The sequence below is a fragment of the Trachemys scripta genome, unplaced genomic scaffold, assembly GCF_013100865.1.
Source record: "Trachemys scripta elegans isolate TJP31775 unplaced genomic scaffold, CAS_Tse_1.0 scaffold_28, whole genome shotgun sequence".
Classification (NCBI taxonomy): domain Eukaryota; kingdom Metazoa; phylum Chordata; order Testudines; family Emydidae; genus Trachemys; species Trachemys scripta.
Genome location: NW_023260513.1, coordinates 2,574,345 through 2,601,101, shown reverse-complemented (window position 1 = coordinate 2,601,101; position 26,757 = coordinate 2,574,345). Strand labels below are relative to the sequence as shown.

At 49.2% G+C, this 26,757-nt stretch overlaps 2 protein-coding genes across 4 annotated transcripts in view; one reads left to right on the top strand and one right to left on the bottom strand.

The window, feature by feature from the left end:
• Window positions 1-10,700, top strand: part of LOC117870475 (C-type lectin domain family 2 member D-like) — a 42,493-nt gene extending 31,793 nt beyond the window's left edge. For all 3 annotated transcript variants that reach the window (XM_034757658.1, XM_034757659.1, XM_034757657.1), the window contains exons 4-7: window positions 2,991-3,089; window positions 4,991-5,163; window positions 7,531-7,637; window positions 9,463-10,700. In XM_034757658.1, coding sequence (XP_034613549.1) covers window positions 2,991-3,089; window positions 4,991-5,163; window positions 7,531-7,637; window positions 9,463-9,622 — 539 coding nt within the window. In that variant the 3' untranslated portion in view covers window positions 9,623-10,700. The remainder of the gene's footprint in view (window positions 1-2,990; window positions 3,090-4,990; window positions 5,164-7,530; window positions 7,638-9,462) is intronic.
• A 3,296-nt stretch (window positions 10,701-13,996) lies between these two features.
• Window positions 13,997-26,490, bottom strand: LOC117870395 (killer cell lectin-like receptor subfamily B member 1B allele C). The gene is made up of 4 exons (XM_034757528.1): window positions 26,406-26,490; window positions 16,673-16,827; window positions 15,686-15,798; window positions 13,997-14,778 (listed from the first exon to the last, which is right to left on the bottom strand). Exons 1-4 carry the CDS (start codon window positions 26,488-26,490, stop codon window positions 14,655-14,657), a joined length of 477 nt encoding a protein of 158 aa, XP_034613419.1. The 3' UTR covers window positions 13,997-14,654.
• Between the last annotated feature and the right edge of the window lie 267 nt (window positions 26,491-26,757).

The window sequence follows — 26,757 nt, the reverse complement described above, 5'->3', positions numbered from 1 at the left end:
GGAGGGTCCTCTTTTTTTATTTGTTAAGTATGGTAACCCTATGTAGGCGGCTGTAGCACAGTCTGAGGGCTGGGACACTTGGACAGCCTAGGAAAGCGGGGAAGGGCTTTGAAGGCAGCGAAGGGGAACCAGCTCCTTGGAGCGTCCCTGGCTGGAGACAGAGAGGCTGCGGCTTGCACAGGTGGGGCTGAATTTTCAGCGTTGGCTGTAAATGGCCAGGCTCTGTGGGGGAGCAGCAGGGACCTGATCACAGTTATGAGCAGGGCAGCCGGTTTGCACTCGCAGCTGCTGTATCCGGGGCATGTATCTGGGATCAAGCCTGTGACCGGGGGGAGGGGGCTTGGCAATAGCCCCTTGTCTCCTTTTGTTCTCCTGCCTTCCCTGTCCCCTTCCTTCTATTGTTGAGGGTTCACATGTGCACCCACCCCAATGGGCTTCTCCAGGCCGGAACAACCAGCTGGGATCCTGACTGGAGGTGTGCATAGTGGTGGGGCAGATGTATCCTGGGGGAGGGCCTCATATTACACCCCCATTTGAAGATCTGCCCTGTCTCTCTCCCTTCTCCACCTCATGTTCCTTTTCCCGGCTGTTGTTTGGGGCCAGTTTTTCCCTGCACGTGTGTGTGGAAACAGATGTTCCTGCCGCGTGTTTCTCTCTCCCACGGCGTGTTACGAACCTGCCCCGTGTGAACCCCCAGCATCCTGCAGCTCCCCCAGCTCAGTGCACGCACCTGACTGTTTGTGGTTGTGATTCACATTGATTGGGGGCAGGAGTTTTCCCATTCACCCCGGCGCTGACTGCTGAGGGAAGGGTGGCCTAGTGGTTTGGGGGCTAGGTCAGGCGTTGGAAGGCCTGGGATTGATTCCCTGTGTGACCTTGGGCAAGTATTAGCCTCTCCCTGTCTCAGTTTCCCATCTGTACCATGGTCAGAACAGTAATTCCCTCTCTCACAAGGCTGCTGTGCGGGTAAATTCATTAACAGGCTGTGAGGTGTTCACATATTGTGGAGATGAGGGCAGATAAGACCTTACCTAGATAGGGCAGGAGATTTTTTTTAGGTTGGGGGCTGAAACAGAGGCTCCTCTCCCACAGAGGTTGCCTGGGTTCATTCTCTCCATATCTGATAAATCAATGAGCAAAGATTCAAAAAATCCTTCAGAGGAAATCAGTAAAGCGGGTAGGAACATTTTCTGTCAAAATATGCAGCTTCATTTTGGCTAAAATGTTTTGCAGAGATGCGTCAATTTTGATGGAAAGGTTTCTGAGGTCCACAGCCAGAGGCGACACGTGTGTGTGGGGGGCGCACAACCCCCCCCCCCATTTGAACCAGTCGCCCCTGTCCACAGCTCTCTGGTTGCTTCTGCAGAGAGAGAGAAGAGCATATTTCTACACTGCGGGAAAAGGTGCATTCTTAACTCAGGTGGGTAACTCGCATTGGCTAACCTGGGTGAAAATAGCAGCAACTCGGGCTAGCATTAAAGCCTGAAATGGAGCCTGGGGTTGAATTTGAGGGGCTAACCCCAGTTGCTTTAAAGGACTTTGCTGCTGTTTTAACCCAAGTTAGCTAATGCAGGTTAGCTAATCCCGAGTTAAGAACACACCTTTTCCAGTGTGAACGTACACAGAGAGAGGCATTTCCGAAAGATTTTGGTTTGGTTCAAACCACAGTGAGAACTAATTTCTAAACCTTAGAAGCTATCCTGCAACGGAATTAACATCAGTTGGTCAGCTCAAAATGGGTTCTTGTGTGAAGAAAGAAATGCATTACTATCCCTGGCACAATCCAGCCTCTTATAAGGAGCTGGGCACAACTAGGCAAGCAGGCTAAATGTCTATGGGAGGGCACAGGCTGGGCAGGGCGCACAGATTGCCAAGTGAGGGTGAGTCCCAAGTTCCCATCCCTTCTAACCAAGAGCCAGCCGCCCTTGGGATGTTCTGCATGCCAGCTTTGGGAGAGTCCGGGAAGAAGCAATGAATGGAATTAAACAGTCCCTTTCATCTTGTAAGTAAGCCACAGATGTGAGTAAGCCACCATCTGTGCAGTCATCCCTCATGCGACCAATGAAATCATTGCATGCAAATTGGGTATAAAGTAAGGCTGGTTATTGGTTGAGTTACCTCTGATATCACAATGGTCTAGGTTCTTGGCATGGCATAGACCTATCCCTTATTGTAGCTGTACATCACCCGCATGCAAGCTGTAAAGTCTAAATGGCTGAGAACGTAAAAATTAGGTGGTAACAGGCTGTGGAACTTAATGATGAATGAACCTGGTGATATTGCGAACAAAAAGAGCTCTCAGCCATGCTTAAGAATATAAGAACGGTCATACTGGGTCAGACCAAAGGTCCACCTAGCCCAGTGTCCTGTCTTCTGACAGTGGCCAATGCCAGGTGCCCCAGAGGGAATGAACAGAACAGGGAATCATCAAGTGATCCATCCCCTGTCGCCCATTCCCAGCTTCTGGCAAACAGGCTAGGGACATTGATGGACCTATCCTCCATGAATTTATCTCGTTCCTTTTTGAACCCTGTTATAATCTTGGCCTTCACAACTTCCTCTGGCAAGGAGTTCCACAGGTTGATTATGCATTGTGTGAAGAAATACTTCTTTTGTTTGCTTTAAACCTGCAATTTATTAATTTCATTGGGTGACCCCTGGTTCTTGTGTTGTGAGAAGGTGTAAATAACACTTCCTTATTTACTTTCTCCGCACCAGTCATGGTTTTATAGACCTCTATCATATCCCCCCTTAGTCATCTCTTTTCCAAGCTGAAAAGTCTCAGTCTTATTAATCTCTAGTAGCTTGTAGCTGCTTCCATTGCTTCCCATGGTAGGCTCCAGAGTGACATGGAGTGACAATCCTGGAATCTTAGGACATAGATAACAACAGCCATTCAGTAAAATGCTCCATGGTAGCTAAGACCCTGATGTAGCTACTGACTCTGGGTACCCCCGTCTCAGGAGAATTAAGGGTTTTTTCTCTTTCAGATAATGGCCGTAGCTGCAAGCTCAGGAAACGTGCTGCATGTACAGTCGCAGTGATCATTGGACTTGTCATTCTGATTGCTGCTGTTTTTGCTCTGACAGGTGAGTGGCTAATTCAGCGTCTGTGTCGCTCAGAGCGGTGAATAATTTCATGCCCGGAGCACCACAGTTAGGTCAACCCAACCCCCGGTGGTGTAGACCCAACTGGATCGACAGAAGGATCCTTCCTTCCGTTGACCTAACTGCCGCCTCTCGGAGAGGTGGATTAACGACAGTGAGAAAACCCTTCTGTTGATGTAGGAAGCATCTTTGCTCCGGCACTACAGTGGCCCGGCGGCAGCAGCACCATCGCAGTGCTACTGTAATGTAGACATACTCACTGGCTCTCTCCTCTCGGGCATCAGCCGTGGGGGCCGGGAACACCTCTTCAGACTCACTCTCCTGCTGCCTTCTGTAGCCTTGTTTGTGATGACAAAACTGGCCCTTTAAATTGTCTCCCTGGGGAAATATGTGTCATTGTAACAAACCAGATAATCTTCTGTAACTGAGATAATACAAACATGAAAAGAATTTCTCCTCTTAAGAGCTCACAGTCTCGGGGTTGTCCACTCTACAGAGTCTATACTGGCCTGGCTAAGTCGCTGTAGCTACGTTGGCATAACATCAAAGCATAGACCAGTGGTTCTCAACCGATTTACCACTGGGTTGCATATGCAGCTCTCTATGTGTTATATGGGCCGCATCCACACAATATCTATATTACCCTATGGCCCTGAGGATGTCACATGGGCTGCAGCTGTGTGCTGATTGGGCCGCAAGCAGCCCATGGTTGAGAACCGCTGGTATAGACCCAGCCTACACTGACCGAAAGATTATTTTTCCCATTGGTGTTTGAACACCAGCTCCCCGTGCAATAGTACCTATGTCAACACCAGCCTTTTTCCGTCAGCATAGCTGCGTCTACACTGGAGGTTATGTCGGTGTGGTTGTGTCACTCAGGGGTGTGGGTTTTTTGTCAACCTATCTCTTAAGCATAGACCAACGCTCAACAGTCTAAACCAGGGGTAGGCAACCTATGGCACCCATGCCAAAGGCGGCACGTGAGCTGATTTTCAGTGGCACTCGCACTGCCTGGGTCCTGGCCACCGGTCCGGGGGGGCTCTGCATTTTAATTTAATTTTAAATGAAGTTTCTTAAACATTTTAAAAACCTTATTTACTTTATATACAACACTAGTTTAGTTCTATATTATAGACTTATAGAAAGAGACCTTCTAACATAACCTAACAGGTGACCACATAAAGATATCATAACTAGGCCCTGACAAATTCACCGTTGTGAAAAACGTGTCACGGACTGTGAAATCTGGTCTTTTGTGTACTTTTACCCTATGCTATAAAAGTACCCTATACTATATGGTAAAAGTATACAGAAGTACACAGCGTTTCTCAAACTGGGGGTCCCGAAGCAAAAGGGGGTTGCAAGGCTATTGTACAGGAGTCACGGTATTGCCACCCTTACTTCTGTGCTGCTGCTGACAGCAGCGCTGCCTTCAGAGCTAGGCACCTGGCCAGCAGCCGCTGCTTTCCGGCCACCCAGCTCCGAAAGCAGCGCAGAAGTGAGGGTGGCAATACCGTAACCTCCCTGCAATAGCCTTGCGGCCCCTTTTTGGGTCAAGACCCCCAGTTTGTGAAACGCTGAGTCTTAAGTTCTTTACATGTTTATATTTTGCCATTTTTAAACACACATTTTCATGTTTTGTTACAATGCTGTGAAATTTAAGATTTAAATACCTGAAAACATGAAAGTCAAGACATTTAGGAAATTGGACTGTGAATTTGGTAGGGCTCTAATCATAACTGATACACATAAAAAGGAAGGAGCAGGGAAACCAGGGTTAAGGTCGCACTTTGGAGCCTTTCCTCATTTCCATCTGGTGGGTATTTGCCTGCGGGGGAGGGAAAAGATGGGCTCTTACCCTTATGTTGCGCTCTCAATTTCAGTGCAGGTACTTAAAACACAGCCCCAATTCATGGCCTGGTGCCCAGACGGCTGGATCGGATACCAAGGGAAATGCTACTATTTCTCCGAGGCTGAAGAGAACTGGAACAACAGCCAGAGACTCTGCTCTGTACTCGGCGCTTCCTTGGCTGTGATTGACAGCGAGCAGGACCTGGTGAGAAACAAAACAGACCCATTCTGGGGGCGATGGGCTATGCTGGATTTATGGTCGAGGGCTTCCAGGCGCTCCGTGGCCTAGGCCCAAGGTGTCTAAAAGAGCCTAATGCTCTAGGATGAGGACTATGGTTGGCATCACCTCTCCTCTGGCACAATTTAAGGGCAAAGATTCTCAGTGAGGGAGCTGGAACTTCCTTGGTGGCTGGTCCTAGCTTGTAGAATGGTCTCCCCCAGGAACTAAGGACTGTCCAGAACCTCACCACCTTCTGCTCCAAGAGCGACGTGCACTTCTTTGAGCTGTCTTCTCGGGTATCAATGTAACCCACTGGTGAGGGTGTCACAGATTCCATGTATCGGGGGTAGCCGTGTTAGTCTGTATCTACAAAAACAACAAGGAGTCTGGTGGCACCTTAAAGACTAACAGATTTATTTGGGCATAAGCTTTCGTGGGTAAAAACCTCACTTCTTCTTGAGGCTCTGAGCCTTTACAGCCCCTGACAGGAGAGGGTTGCTTCTTTACATAGGAACATAAGAGCGGCCATACTGGGTCAGACCAATGGTCCATCTAGCCCAGTATCCTGTCTTCCGACAGTGGCCAGTGCCAGGTGCCCCAGAGGGAATGAACAGAACAGGGAATCATCAGTGATCCATCTTTAGCTCCCGCTGGTGTGACTTGTGCCTTTTCGTTATGGAGGTTCCTGGTTGAAGTCCCCAGTACGTCAGCCAAGATGGCCGCCTTCACATAAACACATAGTGTGTGCGTTTCAAATGACAAAACCCTACCAAAACAAACCGCTCTTCTACACACATGATTCTCCCCCTTGGGAGAGAGAGAGAGAGAAAGAATCACATGTAATGTGTTAATCACATCACTTAACTCATGAGTGGAAGATGCTCTGCTATAAGGGGGGAATGGGATAAGACCTTGTGTGGAATAGTGTAGGCACACGGGATGATGCATATTGTTAAAATTGCCTAAGCCAGTGGTCCCCAAACTGTGGGGTGTTCCACCCCCAGGGAGGTGTGGAGGAATGTGCAGGGGGCGTATGGCCGGCCCAGGCCAGCTACCATGCAGGGGAGGAAGCCCCAGCCCCAGCTCCCCACCGCCCCCTAACCCCACCCCCAGCCCAGTTCTGGCCCCGACCGCAGCCCCACCCCCTGGACCACCCCCAGCCTAGCTCCATCCCGCCTCCAGCCCCAGACGCAGCTCCACCCTGCCCTCAGCCCAGTTCTGCCCTCATTCCCTCTCTGCCCCCAGGCCAGTTTCAGCCCCAACCGCAGCTCCAATCCTCCCCCAGCCCACCTCTGCCTCTAGCCCTGGCTCCTCCTCCAGCTCCGTCTTCAGCTCGAGCTCCACTTCTGAGCCAATTGTGCAGTAATGTGGGGGGGGGAGGGGGAGAGAATGGGGGGAATGCAGACAGATTTCACTACTGGTAAGTGGGGGCATGACAGGAAAAATTTGGGCACCCCGATCTAAGTATTTCCATATTTCAGTTGCTTATAACTGACCTCCAGGTTTTCCTTTTGTAGGTTTTATTTTTGGTGGGGGGTGCGGGGTTGTCTGAACTTTACTCTCTCAAGGGGAGGTTTTCCCCTGACAGTTTCAGCAAATCCACTTTTATTATTTCTCTCGTGGTAGCACCTAGGAAGGAACTCCAGCCCAGACTTTTTCAGTGAATTTATAAGTCACCATTGGCCCAGCTCTAACTGGAAATAAGGCAAGGCTCCAAAGTGCTGCTTTAACTCTGGTTTTCCTTCTCCTTCCTTTTGGTGCGGATCAGTGATGATCCGATCTTTAGTTCTGTGGCCCCCTGCTGCGTTTTCCCACAGGACCCCTGCCTCATTCAGAGCCCAAAGAATGGGGCAGGGTTGTGTGATGAATTCCTCTGGGGTCCCCAGCTTCTTGCCACGTTCGCTGCGCCAGTTGTACGAGGCAGGGCTGCCCAGAGGATTCAGGGGGCCTGGGGTCTTTGGCGGCGGGGGGCCCCCGCCATGGAATTGCCGCTGAAGACCCGGAGCAGAAGAAGCTCCGGGGGTCCGGGCCCCGCGAGAGTTTTCCAGGGCCCCCAGAGCAGGGCTCCAGGGGCCCCGAAAAACTCTTGTGGGGGCCCCTGCGGGGCCTGGGGCAAATTGCCCCACTTGTCCCTCCCCGGGCAGCCCTGGTACGGGGCGCCATGACTGAAGCGGGGCTGAAGAGATGGTCTTGAGGTTAAGCCACTAAAGTGGAACCCAGGAGCTGTAGTTTAAATTACAGCCTCTGCTTTAACTGACTCAGGAACATGTCTGTATAACGTGACTCTGTGCTGCCCGGAGCCCAGTGAGCAGCGCACGTGGAATCAAACTCTTTCCTTTTTCTGTGTTACAGGCTTTCATGCTGCGATACAAAGGCGTCTCCGAGCACTGGATCGGCCTCAGGAGAGAGCAGGAGGAACAGCCCTGGAAATGGGTGAATGGGTCTGATTTCAACAGCTCGTGAGTCCCTTTTCTGTCTGTTTAGGTTCTGAACACTAGGCTGTGGGGCTGAATCCAGACGGAGCCAACGTTCACCAGGTGAACCCCAAAATACTGGCGGGGAGTGAGGGAAATCTGTATCTGCTCTGGGATTTGGGGTTGACTCCCACTGCTGACACCTGGAGCCACAGCGGAGCAGGGGATGCTGCACTGTTAGGGGGATGGTAACACTAGGGTTGTCAAGAACTAACTTTTCATTGAAACTGTTTTATGGTGGAAAATTGGGGTTTTGACCATTTCTTTTCACAAAATGTCCTTTCACGGAAAAAAATGATTTTTTTTAATTAAAAAAAAAATCCCCCCCAAAGCAAGAAACTACTGAACTATTTCAGCTCAAAATGCTGCTCTGGTACCTCCTGGGAGTTGTAGTTTGGTTTCCTCATATCCTCAATCTCCCCTTTTATGAGCGGGGCTCCCCAGCTGGACAACATCTCCCCTGGTGCAGCATGGCCAAGGAACTACCTCCTCTTTGCCAAGAAAGATCGGGGGCACCATGGGAGATGTAGTTTGGATAGGGTTACCGTATTTTGAGTGTCCAAAAAGAGGACACTCTACGGGGCCCCGCCCCCGCCCCCAGCCCCGCCCATGCCCCCCGCCCCAACTCCACCCCTTCCCCAAAGTCCCCACCCGAACCCCGCCCCCTCCCCTGCTTCCCTCAAACATTTGATTCGCGGGAAGCCTGAAGCAGGCAGCAGGTCAGCTGGGGGGGGGGCATTGGGGGGAGGAGGCGCGGCCCAGTCTGCCCCCCCCCAACCGAGCGGCTCCCTCCAGCGGCCGGCCCTGGCCCTGGCCCTGGCCCCAGCCCCAACGTCTCCAGCCTGGCTCGACTCGGCTCGGGCCCACAGTTAGCAGACATCACGGTTTGTGTTATTTACATGGTAGCAACCGTCAGTACAAAAGGGGCAGCAGTTTTCTGGGTGAACAAAGAGCTAAGGGTTTTTTTTTTTTTTAGTTTCAGGTCAAATTAATTTCTTTTTTTGTTCAGGCATTTTTAAACCACTTTTATTAAAAGCAAAGGAAATTTACAAACATCATGCACAAACCCATACTCCATAGCCCCTGGTTAGGGCACTCAACCTGGGTCTCCTTTATCCGAAATCATATCCTCTCCCTGCCTGATTCGGAGTAGGGACTTGAACCTGAGTCTTCCTCATCCTAGAGGAATGCTCTAATGACTGGGCTATCAGATATACCACCACCGCCTTCTCCAGTTTTGTGACGGGCGCCCAAGTGCCCTTGTCAATCTAGCCTGAAGAAAAAAATTAGTTTGGGGTGAAAAGTTTCAGTCAACCCAAAATTGCATTTTTTGGTGAATAAACTCTTCATCTAAACAACTTCACTAGCTCTAGCTAGAACCTCCTTCCCCGCCCACACACCTGCAATAGGAGATGTGGGCTCATTTGGCCCCCCTCACACATTAGGGAGAGATACAGTGATCCAGGCTGGAGGTGTTAGATCAGCGGTTCCCAAACTGTGGGTGGCAACGCCAAATGAAGTCGCACCATCGGCAGACGAGGTGGCGGTGGTCCCTAGCGTGAAGAAGGTGCCATTTTGCTCTACATGGCATTACCTTGCCTGTACGGTTCCTGTGAGGTCACAATGCATGGAGGACGCTATTTTTCTCTACAAAATGGCATTCTCCACACTGCCTGGGGTACTGGGAGGAAATAATTAATTAACATGGGGTCATGCTGGCAAAGAGTTTGGGGGCCCCTGCGTCAGACGCATTCTCCCACTGGCAGTAACGTCAGCTGGCTGACGATGGCTTCGTTATCTCTCGTTGCAGGTTTCCAATAAGAGGAGGAGGGGACTGCGCATACCTGAACGACGGGAGCGTCAGCGCTTCAAGGTGCATCACCCAGAGAAACTGGGTCTGCAGCAAAGCTGATGCGTATACAGACCAGAAAAGTGCAACGCAGGGGAGTCGGGAGCTGAAAAGCTTTTGACAAAGGCTCACCAGGGGCTACTAGAGAACCTGCCTCTCGCACAACTTGTCTACAGTCAACTTTATGCACCAGGACTGAAGAGTAAAGGAGTCAAATTTCCAATGATTTAGGTTAATCCATCTTCAGCGGGATCTAGCCACCAGAGAGGAACGAGTCACCCAATGGCAAATGCAGTGTGACAAATGCAATCAGGGTCCAGAGGAGGAACATCTTCCTAGGTGCTAATATAACAGCAACAGTCCAGGAGAAGAAACAGGGGTGAACTGCTGACCCCACTGAAATCTATGCACATTTTCCCATTCAATTCAATGAGGCCAGCATCTCACTCATGAGTGTCATTGTAGATGGCCCAACGCAGACCTCTGCTGAGCATGTAGCACCTGACAACAAAGCAAACAAGATGTTGGCATCCATAAAGAACGGGGTAGATGATAATACAAAAAATTATAAATATAAATCAAAGGGACACCCTGATGTGGAATACCATATGCAGTACGGGTCACCCATCTCCAAAAGGATACTGCAGAACTAGAAGTGGTTCAGAGACTGGTGACATGAATGATGAGAGATCAGGAGGGACTTTTGTGTGCCGAGATTGGAGCTGTTCTCGTCAGAGAATAAGGGGACATGAACAAGGGGAGAAAAAACAAAGACTGGGACAGGGAAGGTAGATTGGGGTGCTGCTATTCAACCTGTCTCTTGATACAAGAACACCACGGGCACTTGACAGAACTGAAAGTCAGCAAATTTGAAACTGATCAGAGGACCTGTGCTTTCACACAACGCACAATTAGCCTGCGGAACTCACTGCTACAAGATGTCATTGAAGCCAAGAGCTTGGCAGGATTTGTTTTAAAAAGGACTGGGACATTAGATACTGTTGTTCATACAAGAGAGGAAATGGACTGGAGTTTGGGAAGGGATCCAAACCTTCTTACTTCAGGGCATGAACCACCATCTAAGGGTGTGTCTACACTACAAAATTAAGTCGATTTTATAGAAGTCGATTTTTAGAAACCAATTTTATACGGTCGATTGCGTATGTCCACACTAAGCGCATTAAGTCGGCAGAGTGCATCCTCACTACCGTGGCTAGCATTGACTTACAGAGCGGTGCACTGTGGGTAGCTATCCCACAGTTCCCGCAGTCTCCGCTGCCCATTGGAATTCTGGGTTAAGCTTCCAATGCCTGATGGGGCAAAAACATTGGGTGGTTTTGGGTACATGTCATCAGGCCCCCCTCTCCCTCCCTCCGTGAAAGCAATGGCAGACAATCGTTTTGCACCTTTTTTTCTGGGTTACCCGTGCAGACGCCATCCCAAGTGCGGAGTTCGTCCTCAAGTGCAGAATGGTGGTAGAATGTGCCTTTGGACTTTTAAAAGCTCATTGGCACTGTTTGATGACTAGGTTAGACCTCAGCGAAACCAACATTCCCTTTGTTATTGCTGCTTGCTGTGTGCTCCACAATATCTGTGAGAGTAAGGGGGAGACATTTATGGCGGGGTGGGAGGTTGAGGCAAATCACCTGGCAGATGATTTTGAGCAGCCAGACACCAGGGATTAGAAGAGCACAGCAAGGCGCGCTGCACATCAGAGAGGCTTTGAAAACCATGACAGTTGTGTGTGTTTCTCCTTGATGCAAACCTGCCCCCTTTGTTGATTTTAATTCCCTGTAAGCCAACCACCCTCCCCCCTTCGAAATAAAGTAACTATTGTTTTGAAACCCTGCATTCTTTCTTTATTATCTAAAAAAAAATTAGATAACTGACAAGGTATTCCGGGTGGGGTGGGGTGGGGGAGGAGGGAAGGACAAGGCCACATTGCTTATTGTAGCCACACTACAAATCAAAACTGTTTGAATGACAGCCTTCTGTTGCTTGGGCCATCCTCTGGAGTGCAGTGGCTGGGTGCCCGGAGCCTTCCCCCCGCGTTCTTGGGCGTCTGGGTGAGGAGGATATGGAACTTGGGGAGGAGGGCAGGCAGTTATACAATGGATGCAACGGGGGTCTGTGCTGTTGTTGGCTTTCCTGCAGCTCCAACAGACGCTTCATCATGTCCATTTGCTCCCCCATTAGCCTCAGCATCGCCTCCTGCCTCTGCTCTTCACACTCACTTAATGCTTTCCTGGCCTCTGCCACTGAATGCCTCCATGCATTAAGCTGTGCCCTATCAGTGTGGGAGGACTGCATGAGCTCAGAAATCATGTCATCGCGAATGCGTTTTTTTCGCCTTTTAATCTGCGATAACCTCAGGGACGGAGATGATGGGGGAGCATAGAAACATTTGCACCTGGGGGCAGTGATGAGCTGCCAAAAATCTTAACAACCGGTTCCCTATAAAAAGTTCTGATTTAAGGGATGTGCCACAGTATGTATTTTTTGTACCTTTAATAGGGTTACCATACGTCCGTATTTTCCCATATTTTTAAATTTTAAAAATTCCTCTCGGACGGTGATTTAAGAACCAAAAAGCCTGACATGTCCGGGATAATACAGATGTATGTTAACCTTACCTAAATGTTCTTTTTTAAAAAGCTGGGCCTAAACTAGAAATGAGCTTCATTTCACATGTGTGGGTCCCTGCCACTCTCTGGGGGAGTGCTAAGGGGACCAGATGTCCCGATTTTATAGAGACAGTCCCGATTTTTGGGCCTTTTTCTTATATAGGCTCCTATTATCCCCCCACCCTGTCCCGATTTTTCACACTTGCTCTCTGGTCACCCTAGGGTGTGCACATGTGTGGGTCCCAGCTGCTCCCTGCCCCCCTCATTGAAGCAGGTGTGCAGGGTTACTGCCCTGGGAACTGCAGGGCACTAGTAGACGTGAGGCCGGCTGCAGACAGGGACGTGGGGAAGGGCTAGCTGGAGACGGGGGTGCGGGGCTGGCTGCAGGCAGGGCAGGGGGTGTGGAACTGGCTGGAGACAGGAGGGTGCGGGGTTGGCTGGAGGCAAGGGGGTGCAGGGTTGACTAGAGGTAGGGGCTGGGTGCAGGCAGGGCAGGGGGGTGCGGGGCTGGCTGGGCTTCGGGCAAGGGGGTGTGGCAGGGGTTGGCTGGAGACAGGACAGGGGGTGCGGCAGGGGCTGGCTGTGGGCAGGGGGTGCGGGGCTGGCTGCAGGCAAGGCAGGGGGTGCGGGGCTGGCGAGACAGGAGGGTGCAGGGTTGGCTGGAAGCAAGGGGGTGTGGGGTTATGCAGACACCCAAAGACACAACCACAGTCCCATCCTCCTGCAGATAGCACCCACATATGAGCTGTCCATGGGTCATGGCTGAACCCCTGGCTTGGGGAGGCAGGCTACGGCTAACCCCCCAGTCCCCTGCGCCTTCTGCCCCTTCCATGCCCAATGGCCCCAGTCCCCCCCATTGTCACGCTGGCTCTTGCGCCCCTATCCCCTCCCCCCCTCTTATGGCCACTGGCCCCTGCTTCCCGGCCCCGGAGCCCAGGGATGCCAGGCAGCATGGCCTGAGCCCCCTGGCCCTGGAGAGCCGGGCGTGTGGCGTAGCCCCAGCCCCCCGCTGAAGCTCCCCCCCAGCCGAGCCTCCAGCCCAGCCTGAGTCCAGCCCCAGTGCTGGGCGGCCGGAACAGCCCCAGGGGTGCACCACAGCCCCCAGCCTGCCTGCCCCAGCCTCCAGGAGCAGGCGGGGGGGCGGGGCCTCATCAGGCACTCCCACCACCCATGGAGCTAATTCCCAAAAGGTTAGCATGCTTTGAGCTGTAGACAACACGGAACTGTTGCAACTTGAATTTATTTTCCCATCTAATGCTACTTTATGGCATTACATTTTCCCATTTATGAGAGAAAGGCGCGTTCTGTTGTGTTTGTGAGAGCAGTGACATCTGGTGGCTATGCAAGCTACTGTAGTGTATACAATGCAGTAAAATAAATCTGTTTGCTAATTTGCTGTTTTGTGGTGTAAAGGGTGTGGCAGTTTTAACTGTTATTTTTTCTTGCTTTGTCTTAGGTCAGTCTTGTCAATTTTTGTAATTTTTAAAAAAGTTTTATTGGGTCAATATTTTTGAAACATAAGTTGGTTTGTTTGGGGGATTTTTGGGGGGTCAAAAATGACCTTTTCTCAACATCAGTATTCTTCATTTAAAAATCATTTCTTTTTAAAATTTTACCACAATTTTTAACAAATTTTCCCTTGGACCTTTGTTGTTTATTGCTTTCCTTTGTAAAATAATGTTTAAAAATATGAAATAATTCAATAATCCGTCGTGTGACGAAGCTGCCAAAAACCATTAAAATATACTTATTCTGAAAAAGGAAAGATTATAAATGATACAAAATGCTGATAACAATTTATTAAAAATGAGAAATGATGAGAAATTACAAATGATGCAAAATTCATAAAAATATAAGAAACTCAGTCATGGTTAGGAATTTTCTTTTTTTTTTTCCAGGGTTAGGGGGTGTCAGAAAATGCCAATTCATCAAAACCAAAATGGTTCAAGAACCATTGTCCACTTTCATGAAACACCTGATTTGAAAAACATTGGGTTAAAAAAGTTCCAAGGTTGTCAAGGAGACGCTGAAGGAGGGCTAGGCAGAAAAGCAGGAGAAGACCCCAGAGAGGAGAGGAAAGCAACAGATGGAGGTGGAGTTGGCAGGGAGATCAGATCAAGGTGAACAAGGATGTGGAAATGCCCCTCCCACTGAGCTAGGTGGACACCTGAGGGAAGCACAAGGGACTGAAGTATTGGGCGTGAGAGGCAGAAGGCTGAAGAGGCACCGGAGGTGAAGAGAAGTGGGTGAAGGAGGAAGGGGTTGAGCCAGGGTATCAGTGATGGCGCAAGGGGATACAGGGGGAGGTACAAGTGTGTTCTTACTGGACCCGAGTCAGTCGTGCAGTGTTTACGTCCATGAGATGCGCCTTTGCCCTAGGGTCTGATTTGCAAATGCATTTACCCAAGTTGCCCATACAAATAGCTGGTTTGAGGCTACACGGGACATACATGTCTCCGCCAGCACATCTGCTCCTGGAAGTGTGGCCCAGACGCTGAAACACAAGGCAGTGTACTGGTCTGTCACTGTTCATAGCGGCACGGCTTCCTTCTGACAAATCCATTTTAATTCAGCACTGCAAATTTCAGATTTAATCTGATTCCCTTTTATCATTCCGCAGCTGTTTAGATCAGTAGGACTTGATTCTGGGAACCTGCAAAACAGAGGAAAAAGGAAGTCAGTGAGCCAATTTCAGACTCTCTGTAACTCTGCCAAAATCAATGGAGTTGTTTACATCAGGGACAAATTTGTCCTTATGGGTTTAGATTAAATTAAAGCAACCTAGAGTAACTAGTTCTTCTAATCCAATGGGCAGCTTGACTGAATTCTTTCTTGAGCTCTGTGTAACACATGCTAGCACAGGGTAGCCCTTTGTCCCCATCCAGTGGCTACACCATTGATAGAGGCCTACGAGGCTGCTACTAGAATTAAGCAAATAATTGATTTTTTTCAGTTCAGGAGCTGAACCGGAAAAAAAAAATTTGGTTTGGTTCAAACCAAAACTGATTTTTCCCCACAGATTTTTCTTGCTGGAATGAAAAACTGAACAGGAAAAAAAATCACTATGAGTTGAAAAACATCCCTATATTAAATTAAATGAAAAAAAATATATATATTAATTTTTGTTTTGGGAAGTTTTAATCTTTTTTTAAATACACATTGCTAAATTTTGAAACAAAGCATCATGTCAAAATGCAAAGTGGCAACATTGCATTTCAAACAGTCAAGCAAAACCACTGTAAATTTTGGGGGGAGAAAAATTGCCAGCCAGAACTATTTGTTAATTTGGGTTGACTTCACAAATACTTTCATTGCCCTGAAAAAAATGGTTTTATTTTTTTCAATGAGTTTACTAGTCACGGACAAAAATTTACCCAGTTGTAGTTGCTGGGGTGTCTACACTCACAGAGTTGTCCCTGGAGCTCAAGCAATCTTGTAACTTTGGTTTGTTTAGACACAGGGCTCCATGTGTTTAAGTCCTATGAATAGCTCAACCAAGGGGGGTCATTACATATGCATTTTTTAATGAAATAAAATAGCAACCACCAGGCAACACTCACAGAGTTTGGTCTAACTTGGAGCTGTCCACCCAGGTCCAGTTCTTCCCTGGTGACGTAACACTGAGCCCGAGCCAGACATGATATTTACCCTGTGTGACGTTCTGTATGAACTCCTGCGGGGTGAAGACAGAGGGTGAGTACAACCTGATCGCGTTCTAAGATTCTTTGCTTCAGCTAGAAAACTTGACAGACTGTTCTCCAAAAGGGGGCTTGAGCATTTAGGCCTTGGCTACACTAGATTTTGTTGTTGCTATTGTTACAATGTCCCAGCATTTCTACCATCGGTGTAGCAGCACCAGTGGGAACACTAGTGTAAACAGGGCTCAGGGCCAGATGACACAGGGTGGGAGTTTCAAGCATCTAGGGGAATTAGGAGCACAAGTCACAGTGACAGTCGCTTGTCACCCCATTGTGTTTTGCTCCTATCTTTCATGCTTTGGAAAATCCCACCCGGAGCGGTTAATATGCCTCTGTGCCTCCCGTCTTGCTGTTCCCCGTGTGTGGCTCCTGATAGGGAAGGAGCCTCCATCCGCACGAGGCAGGAGGAGGAATAAGTGGAGGCAGTGGGGAGGTTGGGGGAACAGTTTCCCAGCTCTGCTGCTATGCAGCTCTCCTGGCTCTCCCATCCCTGTGTTAATGAGGAGCAACGTGTGTGAGAGCGGCTCCTGCCCTTATATATAATGGAGATAGCCTATCTCCTAGATCTGGAAGGGCCCTTGAAAGGTCATCGAGTCCAGCCCCCTGCCTTCACTAGCAGGACCAAGTACTGATTTTGCCCCAGATCCCTAAGTGGCTCCCTCAAGGATTGAATTCACAACCCTGGGTTTAGCAGGCCAATGCTCAAACCACTGAACTATCTCTCCCCCCATCCTGAGGATGCTGCATTAGCATCCTCAGGAAGAAGTCTCCTTCTCCTCTTGCACATCAGGTACCATGTAACTGGGGTTCCCCTCCAGAGGAAGTCTCGCCCCCTCTATTTTACTTTACCATCTCCTCCTGGTCTTGGATCACTAGCATTCGAGAGCTCTTCACTGAGCAGTCAGCACGGCTCTTGTTCCAGATGGTGCTTTCTTTAGAAAACCAATAGCACTTTCCCCTGTGCGACAGCCAGTCCACGGGGCAGAGTTTGCAGCCAGAGCCGTCTGAAGAGAGATGTGGAGAGACACAGCAGTAATGATTCTGAGCCCTAATGAACATGCCTGTAACAGCTCAGAGAGGGTACAAGTCAGGCACTTGCAATAATCCCATCCAGAGCCTTTAGACTCACTGTTTAACAATGAGAGCTGGTCAGAACATTTTCCTCAAAACCGTTTTTCAGTAGAAAAGCTGGTTCAACCAACGGTTTTCAAGAAACTGTATCAACTGTGACAAATATCCTCACAGAAAAAAATGTTTCAGAAGGACAAGGTTTTTTTTATTGTGGAAAATGTTCTGTTTGGAACATTTCAGAATTTCACTTTGAATTTAATTTTATGGATTCTTATTTTGATATGATTTGCATGATTTCCCCCTTATTTCATGATGTATCATAACACATTGAAAGATTCTGTTATTTTAATTTAATTTTTAAAAATCATTAAGAGCAGCTTCTACTTTGTGCTGATCAAAAACACTGTTGATAAACTGCAGAGGGTTCAGAGAAGATCTAAGGATTAGAAAACCTGTTGAACAGTGAGCGACTCAAAGCGCTAGGGCTATTTAGCTCAACAAAGAGAAGATTAAGGGATAACTTGATTACAGTTTATAGGTATCTATGTGAAAACAAATGATTAATAATGGGCTCTTGGTCTGGCAGAAAAGTATAACATGATCCAATGGTTGGAAGTTGAAGCTAGACAAATTCAGATTAGAAATAAGGTGTACATTTTTACCAGTGAGGGTAATTAACCATTGGAACAATTTACCAAGGGTCGTAATTTTGCTCCATCACTGGCAATGTTTAAATCAAGATCAGATGTTTTTCTGAAAGCTCTGCTCTAGGAAGTATTTTGGGGCAGGGTCTCTGGCCTGTGTCCTAGAGGAGGTCAGACTAGATGATGACAATGGTCCCTTCAGGCCTTGGAATCACGAATCTCTTGCTTGAAACATTTGGTCGACTTTTCTTTTCTAGATCGACGCGTCTCCTGTCTGTGTTGTAATGAAACAGTTTGACACTTTGTGTCACACTTCTTTCACTGCAAGGCAAAGAGGAGACACCTTGGTCTCAGTGTCAAACTGTTTCATTATTTAATTAGCACACACAAAATGGAACGGTTTCAACAGGAGAGATTTTCCCCTATAAGACTCAACAGCCCAGGATTCGGGACTCTCACCTGGGAGAGCTGGACTCAAGGAGCCCCAGTTCCAGATCAAGCAGAATTCAAACCTGGTTTCCCACGTCCCAGCAGAGGAATCTAACTATTGGGTATAACAGGGACGTGCTACCAGCCAAAATCCTGCTTAGTGCAGCCCCTGCTGTCCTTTATGTTAGGCACCTACAGGGTTAAGTGGCAGCTGGGAGTGGGTGTTGAAGCTCCCAGCAGTATCTAAATGTTGGACTTAGGCCCCGAAAGTGGCAGTTAATCATCTAAGTGCCTTTGTGGCTCCAGCCCCAGGGTCCTCACTCAGCATCACCCACTGTCGCTATCGCCGTCCCCCAAAACCACCTGGGCATTCTCAGCCGCAGGCAACAGCCCTGACTAGTTCTACGTGCTCAGCCTCGTTAGCCATCACTAGCCACCACGGCTACCTCTGCGCTGCCACCTGCTCTCCACCTCTCTTGCAGGCTGGTGCAAAACCTGAATGTCGCCCTCGGCCCTGACAAAGTGGAGTCACTTCCCAAACGCACGGGCTGTGTAACGGGCATATGTGCTGCTGGTGTTACAAGAGAGCGTCTGAGGTCACTGCTCCGGTTTCCGTGTGAGAGGTGGGTGAAGCTGGGATGCCTAGTGCTTTCTGGTATCCGTTGGAGGTGGGAGTGAAGGCCTTACAGATCATTGGAGTGTGTTACACTGACAGTGCTGTGGGCAACATGACTGTGCCTTTGGGGGGATGGCTCCGGGGTACCCTGTTGAAATCTGAACTATCACTAAATACAGTCTTTGTTAGAGTCCATTATACTCGTATTCTTAGAACAACCTGCCCTGCTCACTAGAGCTGGGCAAAAAAATTATCAGTCAAAAATTTCAGCAAATAGTAAATTTGCCAAATAATTTATCTTCTGCACTCAAACCATCCACAATCTTGGGTTGGATTCCACAAATAGTTTTGGCCTCAACATTTATTTTTTTCTGGAAAAAGTCAAAACGGTTCATTTCAGCCATTTCAAAATGTGTCCCTTCGACCTCTTGTTTTGAAACAGTATTTCGGCTTCCAACGTGGACATTATAAAAACAAATAGATTTTAAAATGGTGGAACCCCCCACCCCCCCGAAAAATAAAAAAAAATAGGTTTAGGTTGACAAAAATATTTTTGTCAAGCCAAAATGAAGCGTTTTCATTTTTTCCCCAATACATTGAAAATTTAAAAAAAAAACAGTTTTGGTCTGAACTGAACAGTTGTTTATTTTTCTTCCTTCTATGCCCCCCTCCATCCCCAGCCTGTTTTTTTGCTCAGCCCCTGAAACAAAAAATCATTTATTTACTCAGCAAACCAGTTCACTCGGAGAATTACCCTGACTGGCCACTGGAGGTCACTGTGCCCCATAATCCCCACTGAGAGGTGTCTGCCATTGGTGCTACTTGGCCGGCAAATATTGTCCAAATTGGACCACAAAAGTATTTGCTTGTATGTCCATAGCCAGCACTTCCCGCCTTCCTCTGATGCTCCGGACTAGGAATTCAGGCACCCAATGTCTGCCCTACCTCCAGCCACTGCTGGCACTGGGGAGGCTTGGAAAGAAATTTTCTTCCTCTGAAACTGCTCAGATGGGGGAGGTCGGAAATGGCCGTGTCTCCTACCTAAGCTCTGGCCTCTGCTGGGATCTGGTGCCAGATGCTGATATCCACCTTTCTGCTCCACCTCCCTGATCCACCTCCAGCCTCCCTCTTGTTGCTGGGGCAGGGGAAAGATGCCCCAGGCTCATCTTCTCCTGGCCTGAGGTTGGAGGAAGGAGACTGTCTCTCAGCAGCACCAGTTCTCACAGACTCATAGAACTGTCAAGCTGGATGGGACCTTGAGAGGTCATCAAGTCCAGCCCCCCGCACTGAGGCAGGACCAAGTAGACCTAGACCATCCCTAATATTCCAACCTGTTCTTTAAAACCTCCAACGACGGGGATTCCACAATGTCCCTTAGAAGCCTGTTCCAGTGCTTAACTACAGAGTTAGAAAATTCTTCCTAATATTTAACCTGAATCTCTCTTGCTGCAGACAAAGCTCATTACTTCTCGTCCTGCCTTCAGTGGCCACAGAGAACAATTGATCCCCGTCGTCTCTATAACAGCCCTTATGTATTTGTTATCTTTCGAGGAAATATGGGAGCAGATCCCCTTCTTGCCTCCCCCATTCTCAGTGCCCCTCCTCTGGCCTCACTGAGAGAGTAGCTCCGGGGCCACCTGAGACCTAGGATGAGAGGAGGACACAGGCTAGCAGGCTGGCCTGCCCATGGCCGGCCTCCTTCAGACAGGCCCTCCTCCACCTGCATGGTGTACAGAACATGCCAAGGAGCTCAGAAACACAGCGAGTTGCGGTTACCTGCTGAGGGACTCTGGGCTGAGTGACACAGACTCTGCTTCAGGTGAGACACCAAGTCCTCCAGGCTCCTGTTGCATTCTCTGCTGGGGGAGTGTCTCTGGGCGACACCGCTGCTCTCAGGGACCGATGAGACTGCGCCAGTGTCCGTCTGCGGCGAGCAGCCCTGGAAAACTTCCAAGCAGCAGCCAGGTGAGTGGTTGTTACTGTTGCTGTTATGGCAGAAGGGGCTCCTGTCATGTACTTTACAGGTCACTGGTGTATGAGCTCCCAGGGTGAAACTCACTGCAGCCAGACAGTCCTGGAGGGGCAGAGCTCTTGCCTGTGTCAGGGCAGTGACACTTTCCCAGGGTCCCTTGTTCTGCACAGCAGCTGACCCTAGGGAGGGCTAATGTCCAGAGCATGCAGTCCTGGGTGAGCAGCTTGGACTATGGGGGTTTCCCCAGGGCTGAGGCAGGGACGAGGTGAGAGTCCAAGGGACACAGAGGCTCCAGAGAGCTGCTTCTTGCTGACCGGCTCTGGGACTTTTGCAAGGGGGGATCACCTGGGTGCAGTTTGTGACCAGGAAACAAGATATCTATCTATCTATCTATCTATCTATCTATCTATCTATCTATCTATCTTGTAAATAAACAAATTGCACTGGAAATACTTGGATCTGCATTACCAATTTCTCCTCCAGAGAGAAAACTGACCTGTCAGGCCCTGAAATCTGCTACTGCGAGGCAAAAGGGTAAGGAATTGGAATTATCATTAGTATTTAGGGATCGGAACAGTGAGAATGTGATGATGTGAAAAATCACCAAGGAGCCTCTGTTGACCTTGGTGCTACTTGGCCGGCAAATATTGTCCAAACTGGACCACAAAAGTATTTGCTTGCATGTCCATAGCCAGCACTTCCCCCCTTCCTCTGATGCTCTGGACTAGGAATTCAGGCACCCAATGTCTGCCCTACCTCCAGCCGCTGCTGGCCCTGGGGAGGCTTGGAAAGAAATGCCACTGTGACAGGTTGGGTCACAGAGACCCCTTCACACTATGTTGCCCAAATCTGCCTTGTGAGCTGCCTACAACAAACACTTCAAATACAAGCATAGAGCCAACGCTCATAACTTCAGATATAAAAATGACACATGCATATGTAAGCAGAGTCAGGATAAGCTCTACCCTGACATCTGGTGGTGAATTATGGTGAGGGTTGAAAAGAACGTAAGGGGCTGACCTTGTTTGCATAGGCACACCCACCTGCCTAGCCTGGGACAACAACAACTGAAAGTGGTTACTTTGGCTGATGTGGGATCCCCAGTTTCTCTGTTGTTGGGGCAGGAAGAATAAAGTGTTGTTACCCTGATTTGGTGAAGCAAGACCAGTGGAACTGTTGTATGACAGAGAGACTCACCAGTAATTAAGTAGCACTTGCTAGACAAGGGGCATGGGTTACAAAACCCAGTGAATTGAGAAAGGATGGGGCAGGGCAGGGCAGGGCAGGGCAGGGCAGGGCAGGGCAGGGCAGGATGGATGGATGGATGGATGGATGGATGGATGGGATGGGATTTGATTTGTATCTGATGGGATGGGTTCTCTTTGAGGACTTGAAACACCAATTGTACAACATCCTCTTGCCACTGTTGAATGTCAGAGCTAACTTTGATTCTATTAGGAGGCTAGTTACAGGCTGCTGAGCTGAATTCACTTTGGGCCAATGGTGCAGCAGCACTGGGGTTCCCCTACTATGAGCTGAAATTGCTAAAAGCTGAAATCACAAAAATGCTAAAGTTATTAAGAGCGGAGATCACTAAGACTGTGTTAAATAGTGGGGGAGCCTGAAGCTATATTGGTAAGTGGCTGGTGGAGCAGTGAGCGGCGCGGAGCCTGGTGGGGGTGGTTGCAGCGGCCCAAGGAACGGTGAGTGGAGCTGTTTGCGGGGTTGGCTGGAGCGGCTCACAGGTCGGTGAGCAGATCAGAGCAGTTCGTGGGATGGCAGAAAGTGGACTGGCTTATGGTGAAGGCTGCGGCGGAACCCCACGGAGAGACGGCCGGCCGGCCTCAGATCACGTAAGGTGCTCCTTAACACCCTGCGTGCCCCCCTTTTACTCTGGGGCTGCACTGACCAGGGACAGAGACTTTGGGGGTTGTTGGACTTTCGGGACTTTGGGGGGTTGCTGGACCCAAGAGACTTTGAGGGTCTTGGACTTTGGGGACTCTGGGTGATTTTTGGGTTGCTGGATTCAAGAACTAAAGGGAAAGGACACAACCCAATTTGCTGGGGTGGGTTTTTTGCTCCTGGTTTGTGTTATGAATCCTGTTTGTGGTGTTTTTCCAATTTAATGCTGATGTCGTTTACCTCATGTTATTAAACATTTTCTGCTACACTCGGACTCTGTGCTTGCGAGAGGGGAAGTGTTGCCTCTTAGAGGCGCCCAGGGGGTGGTATGTAATTGTCCCAGGTCACTGGGTGGGGGCTCGAGCCGGTTTTGCATTGCGTTATTGAAACGGAACCCCTAGATACAGAACCCGGCCCTTGTTGCTGCCAACTTAGATGGGCAGAAGGGTTACACATACAAATAGGATGAATATATTCAGCAGATCATAACCTTTGCAAAGATATGTTACATGGCATATTTAGCATAAAACATATTCCAGTTATGTCATATTTACTCATAAGCATATTTCTATAAAGCATTATGGGGTGCAACGTCTCAGAGCTATTAAGCCCCTTTCTGTGGCAGAGACAGCTGCAGGCAGGAGAGGTTATCACCCACTGCAACAGGCCATGTGGCAGATCAGAGCTAAGCCAGGTGTGCTGAGAGGTTTCCTAGTTGGAAACACAGTGGCTAGGTTATCAGTTGCAGCCTGTGTGTGTTGGGGGGGAGGGGAGGCAAAGGGGGGAACCCAGGAGAAGCAGTTGTGAGAATGACCCCTGAGGAAACACAGGGACAGAACTTCTTGGGCACAGAGCCCAGTGAAGAGGCAGGCTTGGGGATTTCTGAGCAAGGAGACTTCCTGCGGCTGTTTGTTTCTCCTGTGATCAGAGAAATGGGATTTACTGCCCGTTTTTTGTAAATAAATAAGAGGACACTGAGACTAGAGCTGACTAGAGCATTGATTTCTCCTAATGGCAACAGCCCTGCAAGGCAACACTATTTGACAACATGAAGTTTCCCCCCAACAGGATGCCCTGAGTTTCAGGTACCAAGTTCAGACTGGACCATGTTCTTGTAACACTTTGCCCTAGCTGGGATGAAGCGTCCAGTCGTCTACTGACAAGTGGAGCAAATTATTAAGGGAACAGAGCCGAGACAGGAGAATTGAGGCTACATCTCTGAAGAGTGAGTCGGAAAGCAGAATTTCCGTTTCCAGCGTTTCAAAATTTGTTTTCACTAGGGACTTGTTCCAGTGAAGAACAGGCCTTGAGCTACTCACCCTGAATGCCCAGTGCAATTACCGCTGTAGCCAGGATCACGTTGCCAGCCAAAGCAATCCACAGAATGGACCCATGCTGGCGTGCAAATCCCCGGAGATCTGTGAGATACAATATTCAGTGAAGCACTTTCTGTAGCTACTTAAGGACGTGTTAAACAAAGAGGCATATGTGCTTATCTGGATTTCTGTCTCTCTGGCCACTCGGGGGATGTGCTACCCTGCAAACGAAAAATCGCGGTGCCAGATCTCAGAGCACAGATCTACTGACTCCTGCTGTGGGATTAAAAATAGCAATGTAGACACTCTGGCTGGATCCCAGGCTCTGAGACCCTCACAAGATTTCAGAGCCTGCCCAAACCGGGACATCTGCAATTTTTAGCCCTGCAGCCCAAGTCAGTTGGTCCGGGCTCTGACAGTGCCACGGGTGTTTCTTTGCACTGTAGACATAAAGGCAGTGTGATACTGGAGCCAGTTATAAAGCTGTCAGATAGGGATACATTATTCTTAGGAGGCCCCCATTGACCGGCTAGCCAGAGTTTTTGACTGGTATTTCCGGAGCATTTTGAAACTATTGGAAATGTGGGTGAGATTTCAGCAGAGGTTTTAATCTTTTTGTCCCCTCTGCAGTCCTGTCCAGTTAGCCCATGAGAAAAGCGGTCAGCAGCAGGAGTGATTTGGGGCTATCTACCAAACAGACATATAATCCATTGCAGTTAAGGGGCCAGATTTCAATTGTATCTAAACATACACTGTTCCTGTCTTGCGCTCAGTGTCCTGCTTGTTAGCTTAGTTTCAGCACTGAGCCAAAGAAGCAGAACCCTTCAGCATCTGTTCAGACTCCTCATGCCCTTCTCTTTGCTATGTGGTGGCATGACTTACGATCTTTTGTGATGTTGAACATCTGATAGCAGACACTGGGATAGAATCATAGAATCATAGGACTGGAAGGAACCTCAAGAGGTCATCAAATCCAGTCCCCTGCACTCATAGAATCATAGAAGATTAGGGTTGGAAGAGACCTCAGGAGGTATCTAGTCCAACCCCCTGCTCAAAGCAGGACCAATCCCCAACTAAATCCCAGCCAGGGCTTTGTCAAGCCTGACCTTAAAAACCTCTAAGGAAGGAGATTCCACCACCTCCCTAGTAACCCATTCCAGTGCTTCATCCCCTCCTAGTGAAAAAACGTTTCCTAATATCCAACCTAGACCCCCCCACCCCCACCCCTGCAACTTGAGACCATTGCTCCTGGCACTCATAGCAGGACCAAGCACCATCTAGACCAGGGGTGGCCAACCTGAGCCTGAGAAGGAGCCAGAATTTACCAATGTACATTGCCAAAGAGCCACAGGAATACGTCAGCAGCCCCCCATCAGCTCCCCTTCGCCCACCAGCAGCCCTGCCGATCAGCGCCTCCCCCTCCCTTCCCGCACCTCCTGATCAGCTGTTTCGTGGCAGGCAGGAGGCGGGGGGGAGGGAGGGAGAGCAAGGGCACAGCAGGCTCAGGGGAGAGCGTGAGAAGGGGTGGAGTGGGGGCAGGGCCTGTGGCAGAGCCAGGGGTTGAGCAGTGAGCACCCCCCGGCACATTGGAAAGTTGGCGTCTGTAGCTCCAGCCCTGGAGTCGGTGCCAATACAAGGAGCCGCATATTAACTTCTGAAGAGCCGCATGTGGCTCCGGAGCCACAGGTTGGCCACCCCTGATCTAGACCATCCCTGACAGGTGTTTGTCTAACCTGCTCTTAAAAATCTCCAATGATGGAGATTCCATAACCTCACTTTATCCTTCTGTTCCTTCCACCCTTCTACACCACTTCCATCCGTCCCAGCCCCCGTCGGCCTCCCTAGCTAGTTTCATTTGCAGCCTCAACGCCTGTCTCTGTTGCTCTCGCCCGGCATCCCCTTGTGCTGGCGCCTGATTCGGATCTCAGCTGCACTCACTGAATTCAGAATGAGAAGTGAGAGCAGAACTGGGCCTCAGTCCAAGGACTTCAGTGGGGTCACTCCGGATTTATGCCAAGGTCACTGAGATCAGAATTCAGCCTGGACTCCGCTGAACGCAGTGGGGTCACTGCCTTTACACTGGGCTCCCCAAGATTTGGATCTTGGCTCCTCCTTCCAAATCCAATAATCAAGTGCTACTCACGGAGTCTCCCAGATTTGCCACCCTGAACATGCCCGTTCCTTCTCTTCTCACTCGCAACTCACTCCATTTATTACAAAGACGCTTGGGGCCAAATCCCCAGCTAATGCGAATCAGCCAGAGCTGCATGGGAGTCAGAGGGCCAGATCTCCAGCTGGTGTATCAATCTAACTTACTGAAATCCCCCAGAAGATGGATAAAAGCTGCTATTACATTTTACTGCCCTGGCATGTGAGTGTAACGGATGTTCCCAGCTGTAAAGATTCCAGTAATATTTATACACTCATGTGGCTGTAAAGAGAAACCAAGTGTTCTGTGTTATGCCAAAGACTGGCAGATACTGGGACAAGCTTTTCCTAGGGCGCTGAGCGGTGCCTGGTAGCTAAAAAATTGCTCTCTGAACTCTGCCAGCTAAACTTTAATAAACACCTGTGCGGAAAGCAGAACCCCAAACTTAGGACAAATCAGGGAAAGAAAATCAAATTCACTTACCGTGGTGGTTAAGGGGAGAGTGTTGGCTGGTGGGGGATGAGTCTTCCAGGACATTTATATCAGCATAGATTATTTCCTCAGTCATGGTCCAGACAGCAAAAGAAGGCAGCACCCAGCAAGGGACGCTGTGTGGAAGGGCAGCCGCTGAGATGTATGTGCAATCCAAGGTGAGTGGTGCCTCCAAAATCAGGAAGTAGCATCTGTCAGGTGCTGGTGAATTTCCTTCCTATCTCAGCACTGGGGGTTTCCTTCATTAACAGGTCTCATGTCCTTACACCAGAGGCAGGGACGGGGCGCTGACAGAAAGCTGTCCTGTTGGGCAGCGAACCCCCAACACGAGAAATTCTGCCTT